General features: G+C 38.1%; 1 protein-coding gene across 1 annotated transcript; it reads left to right on the top strand.

Annotated features, from left to right (window-relative positions):
- The first annotated feature begins 164 nt into the window (after positions 1-164).
- On the top strand, positions 165-4,679 carry tapbp.1 (TAP binding protein (tapasin), tandem duplicate 1). Its single transcript, XM_079258235.1, has 8 exons — positions 165-496; positions 1,540-1,728; positions 2,063-2,311; positions 2,409-2,768; positions 2,889-3,212; positions 3,569-3,670; positions 3,878-3,906; positions 4,035-4,679. Exons 1-8 carry the CDS (start codon positions 436-438, stop codon positions 4,044-4,046), a joined length of 1,326 nt encoding a protein of 441 aa, XP_079114361.1. The 5' UTR covers positions 165-435; the 3' UTR covers positions 4,047-4,679.
- The last annotated feature ends 1,324 nt before the right edge of the window (positions 4,680-6,003 follow it).

Here is a 6,003-nt window from a genome sequence, read left to right as displayed (position 1 = left end):
TCAGGGCATTTTTAGTCGAAAAGCAGCTCTAGAAAGCACATAAAGGACACAGAAATAGATCAGGAACGTGTCCTGAGCTCGTGCTGCTGCACTAGTTTGTCACATGGCGCCATCTAGTGGTGGAATCTGATTATGTGTTTATGCATAAGATACTGTTGCTGGTTTTGATTTGAAAAAAAAAAATGTGCTAGTTTATTGTTAACTTTATATTTTATGTGCAAAATAAATATTTTAAAAATGGTTATTTATTATCATTTAATCTTGAAATCGTGCCCTGACATGTTTCCCTTGTTTTCTGTGGTTTAGTGCAGGAGAAAGTGAAACTAAAATGCAGCAGGATTTTTGCAGGGGAAAACCAGCCATTCAAACACACTTCAGTGCGTGTGTTGATAGTAAAGAGGCGACTTCAGAGCAGAGAAAATACATCCAACAACAATGACGAACTTTTCTACAATTTATAAACTGTCCCTGGTTGCTGTTACCTTCTTCATCCAAGGTAAGCTAATATGCTAATTCCAGCTTTGCTGCCTTGACACAATAGTACATGTACTACTATGTACTATTACTGTACACGTACAGTAATAGTAAATATGTTTATAGTAAGATAAACTGTGTAAAATATAGCTATTAAACTATTTCAATAACTGTTTTTAGATCTACGTATGTGCCGAATTTAGCATAAGGTTGTAGAACAAAGTAAATTGTTGTTAAATATGTTTTAAGTCTATGTGTATTCAGTTATAATGTGGTTGTTCTTAAATTACTAAATGTTTAAACGGAGTTTGGTGGGAAGCGTTCAGTTGCGTCATTATCATATCCAACTGTTCCCATATGGTGATGCGTTCACGTGAGTGTAAGAAATTTTGTCAAATAACTGAAAAAATATTAAATTAATAAAAGTATAAATTATTCATAATTTGAAACCAGGCCGACCTAATCTGAAAACCGCATATAAAGGTTAAAATTTTATTGATTGTATGTAGAGATGCACTTTTACTTTTCATTTTTAGGATCAGTGTTTATTGCTGTCAGCTTGATGTTGTTTGTTACAGCCAGTGATAGATTATGGATTAATAAAAGATACTTTATTTGTCCATGTTAACTTATTTCTTGAATCGCCCCAATTCAGTGTTGTAGTATGAGCTTAATACTTCAAAGTTTTAGAAGAAAACAATACAAACAAGTAGAGTCGTCTTTTTTTAAGTATCAGAGGGACACAAATGTAATAGTATGGATTACAATGCATTGTAATATAATGTAATCATATTATTATTCTATTGCAGGGTTATTCAACTCTCCTCTATAAGGGTCAGAGTCCTGTAGGTTTTTCAATGTGTCGCTGCTCCAACAGACCTGACTCAAAGTAAATGAATCCAACAGCCTATAAAGTTCTGCACAACAACTCATTAGAGTCAGGTGTGTTAGAGCAGGAAAACAGTGCAAACCTGCAAGACCGTGACTGCTTTGAACAGTCCTGTTCTGCTGTTTTGCAGTGTCCTTTACTCATTCTCAGTGTCTTGTTGAATCCTTGGCTTGAAGCTTGCAGCTGCAGCTGTCCAGTGTTGGAGTGCTGGTTCGTGCAGGAGAAGGCAGGTCGAGGTGGAGGTTTAACTGGAGCTACAACACAGGAAAAATCCCTGCTTTACATCAGAAAAGAAAGGGAAAGTTCTGGAGAGTCCCTGAAGGCTCCATCTGACATAAACCCTGATAGAGTTTACTCTCTTACAGGTGAGTTTAACATGACCAAACAGGATGCATGAAGCAATATGCATGCGTCTGTATGGTTCTTCTGTGTGAATTTATACAGATAGTGTGACAAATTTGCTAATTTATTCTCATTTTATACATTTTTACTATATTCCTTTTCCCACAGTTCCCCCTGTTCTTATCTTACTTTCCTAATTTACCTCTATTTCTTCTGCAGGCAAAGTATTGATCTCTGTATCACTTCCTAAGGATCAAGCCATTTTATTTGCATATTTTTATATGTTTAACTTAAAAGCAAAACAAGATCAAAGATCAAGGCATGACCAGGTTAACTTGACATCTACTCTGTCCTCAGATGCATCTGCCTCTCTGTGCCAGCAAGCACTCAACCCTCCCAGAGGGTCAGTGAAGAAGCCCCAGTGTGAGATCAACCCTTTCCTCCCGCACCCCTCAACTCTCAAATGGGTCGCTTCGCTGACAGAATCCGCTCTCAGCCCCATTTACCTGCAAGCTGAATGGTTTTCAGCTTCCTTTCAGGGCCTGGATGATCAGCTGGGCATTTCAACCATAACAAGAGCTCCCACAGGAACCAAGGAGCACAATGGTATTCATTTACAGACAGTTGTAGTTAAATTGCTGTTTGTTAGTTGAAAAGGTTTCTTTTATCTGAATCATATGTGACTGTCTGACTGTTTCCTCAGTGATCCTGAGCGTGACCAGTAAAACCATGTCTGTCAAGTCCAGACTCGGAGTACCGGTGACACTGGACTGTAGCTTCTGGGCCGACCCCTCCTCGCCTCTGTCCACATCCGGCTTTGCGGTTGAGTGGCGCTACCAGTTCAGAGGTAATGGACGACTTATCCTGGCTTACGATGGCAAGGCAGACCGTTTGGCTGACACACAAGAAGAGGGAGCCACGATGGACTTTGAGGGTTTGCATGAGAGAGGAAATGCATCCCTGACTCTGCAGGAGGCCAAAGTGCATCATACTGGGATGTATATCTGCACGGTGTATCTGCCTTACATGCTGGCTCAGGTGGTGATGGAGCTGGAGATTGTAGGTGAGAAAAACATCCACATTTTGCAGCATTTCTCAGATATTTGTGTTATTAAAATAAATGTTTTAAGGTCTGTAATATTCATCGTACCATCATTGACCGTTTTTTCTCTTCTTCCCCCAGAACCCCCATCCCTCTCCATCCACCCCTCCCCTCTCCCCCTCGCTGTTCCAGGTCAGACTTTGACCATCCAGTGTGAAGCATCCGGCTTCGCCCCCCTCTCTCTGGAGCTGAGCTGGGAGTTTAAAGGTGCTGATGGGAAGTCCCGGTCTCTGGGAACAGGTAGCATGTCTGGCCACAGGCAGGCCTGGGACGGCACCTACAGCCAGAGCGCTCGGCTGGAGCTGGACACGTCTAGACTGGACCTGGGAAGAGGAGGCGAGGTCACCTGCGTGGCGGTCCATCCCGGAGGCACACGGCGAGCCAGCGTGAACCTCAACATTATCGGTAACAAAGAAAAACCTTAACTCAGCATCTGGATGAATTATGACTGAATTTAATCAATAAAGAGACACAAACTTAGTTTTCGGTTATTAGGACTCGCTGTCACATGTCAGTTTTAGAGTTTAAAGACATAATTTAATGATTACACGGCAAAGTTTCAGTGACACGTAGATTTCTACCTGCAGACTGTTAAATTTTAGATAAAATCATCGCTTTCCTCTGACAAAATATCATCCTATACTTTTTAGGGTTTGTGGTTATTGCTGGATATTCTGTGGTATGAGACAACATATAAAAATGCAAAATTATTAAATTACAGTAAATAAAACTTTGAATTTTGTTTTGTTTTCTCTTTACAGGATTTAGTGGTCCCTCCATCGAGGATTCAATGGCGATGGTCGGCGTGGCGTTGGTGCTCTATGGACTCATCAAGTTTGTCTCATTGATCTTTACTGGCTCAGGTAGAAAATACAATTAAATAAGAAAAATTACAATTTTCTTTCTATAGATGACAATGATCATTTAGATTAATTATGTTGTGCAGATGTTTAATTAGTCCAAGAAAAGAAAGTTTCATCTGTTTTTAGATTTTAAGAAAAAAAATAAATGAAGAAAGAAAAATTAATGCAAATTTTTGCATGTTTGTGTTTTCGTTTTCATTCATTTAGGCTCAGATGAGGCTGGTAAACAAGATAAGGTAATTTCATTCTCCTTTCACATGACGGACACATTGCATTTACAAAATCTATGTCTACTTTTTGTTTACTTCTAAGATGCTACTTTGTATTTACTCTGGTATTTTTCTCCTTTTTGTCCTTCTCACAGAAAGACAAGTAAAGATGAATAAAAGCCGGATGATTGGAGAGTTTTTTCTATCAAACCACTGACCATTTGATGTCTTCGATGGAATTCCAGCAGCTGTTTTCCATCTTTTCATGCTGATATTTATATTTCTTCTTATGGCTGGTGTTTCTGGATAAGCAACCAGTTTTTTCTCTGAAGTTGCTAAATTCTGAGTCAGTTAGTGTTTTTACTGTTTTGTCATTTAGATGTGCTGCGCTTCAGATGGAATTAGGTAAAAACATGTTTTGATTTGTATATCTGTAAAGTGGTTCCCTCTTTATTAATCTGTTTAGTCAGAAACACTGGGAAAGTGCCAGAAATGTAGAGGAAATTTGAAATAATATGTTGAAATATCAGCTTCAGGTGGTAGAAAGTATCAACATAACTTTTACTTCTCAATGAATCAGAGAGAAATCTGTTTGAATTTAGAAGAAAACATTGTTTTAATGAGGACAGTAGAGTTGGTTATACTAAACTGTCAAAACTCATGAACTAATTTCACTTTTTGTAAATACAGATGGCCTGATGGATACAGCTTGGACTGTTCACATTGTTCATAACTGTGTTTGTCTACAGTGTGTCAGTCTGCATTAACAGCATTGTACTGAAATAAATTAATGTGAAGGAAATGGTACAAGCAGAGCATATTGTTGGGGTGCAGGGAAGTTTTCAAAAGCTGCATCAGAATTCACTGTGTTCTTTATGTTAAGCAGAATAAAAACATTTCTTGGAACAACTGCCTCTTTCTTATCAAAACCACTTTAAAAAGTTGGTTAATCATGCAGATTGCTTAGATCAGATGCAAAACATGCACTGGTTTCTTTTTCCATTATTATTTGACACACAAACAATTGTTTGTTTATGTATTGATAAACAAGTCAATAATTTACAATAATAAGCTGATGGTTTCATCTGAAGTGTATTTTTTTTATTTCTCCAAAAGTTTTCAGAAAATTCTCAGGGGTTAGTTTGTTTTTAGACATTATTTGAAGCTTTACAACATATTTTAAAATAATACTCTAACATTAGATAGAATAACCTGAAAATGTCACTTGAATTTATGCTAAAATAATTTATGGGGAAACAATAAATGTGACAGAAGTAGCGTATCTAAAATGGCTGTTTTATTGCTCACTTTGAATAGGTGTCATTCTCCTGCATGGAACTAGATTAAGTCCCACTCCCAATGTGTTTTCAGGAGGCAGACTCCCTCCACACCTTTAAGATCAAGCTGAAAACCTTCCTTTTCCATGATTGTTATAGTTAGGATATGAGCATCTCCTGAGTTGGAGTCTGCATGTACGGGACCCAACTGTCCAGGTTATGCTCTTTGCTCTTATAGTTATGGGTAGTCTAGCCAACCTTTACTTATGTAGCAATGGGGACGTCTCCTGATGTACTTTGCTCCATTTCTCTAATATATAAATATATGACAACATTGCCATCTCTAACTTATTTCTCCTTTTTTCCGCAGGTCTTCCTGAATAAGTGCAGTTGTACATGTTGTTTCCTGTCGTCTCCACCCCAACCAGTCGAGGCAGGTGGCTGCCCTCCCTGAGCCGGGTTCTGCTGGAGGTTTTCTTCCTTTTAACTCTCAAAATTATTCTTATATCATCTTTATATGCAACTTGTAACTTTTGCATGGCTGATTTTTTTATAAGAAGACCACAAATGAGCTGTATAAAGTGGAGTGCAATAAGCTTTAAACAAGCTAACTTTAACTTTAGTCAATCAAAAACCAAATTTATGTGCGGTGGTGTTTGCTTGTGCATATATATTAATGACTTTAAATCCAGATTGAGAGACAGCCTCCTTAACCTGTAAATGCTGTCCTTAATATGTAAGTAATTATAATTGTGACTTAGCTGTAATGGATGGATACTTTTTGCTGCCTCTTGGCTTGGACTCCCATGAAAAAGGTTTTTAATCTCAGTGGGACTTTTCTGGTTAA

The sequence above is a fragment of the Telmatherina bonti genome, assembly GCF_933228915.1.
Source record: "Telmatherina bonti genome assembly, chromosome: 19".
In the NCBI taxonomy this organism is placed as follows: Eukaryota; Metazoa; Chordata; class Actinopteri; order Atheriniformes; family Telmatherinidae; genus Telmatherina; species Telmatherina bonti.
Note: the sequence above shows the minus strand (reverse complement) of the source record. Positions and strands in the feature narration are given on the sequence as shown.

Coding starts and splice junctions, on each gene's coding strand:
- tapbp.1 (XM_079258235.1), top strand. CDS start 436: ATGACGAACTTTTCTACAATTTATAAACTGTCCCTGGTTGCTGTTACC. Junction 2,769..2,888: donor GATGGAGCTGGAGATTGTAG/GTGAGAAAAACA, acceptor TTCTTCCCCCAG/AACCCCCATCCCTCTCCATC. Junction 3,671..3,877: donor ATTGATCTTTACTGGCTCAG/GTAGAAAATACA, acceptor TCATTCATTTAG/GCTCAGATGAGGCTGGTAAA.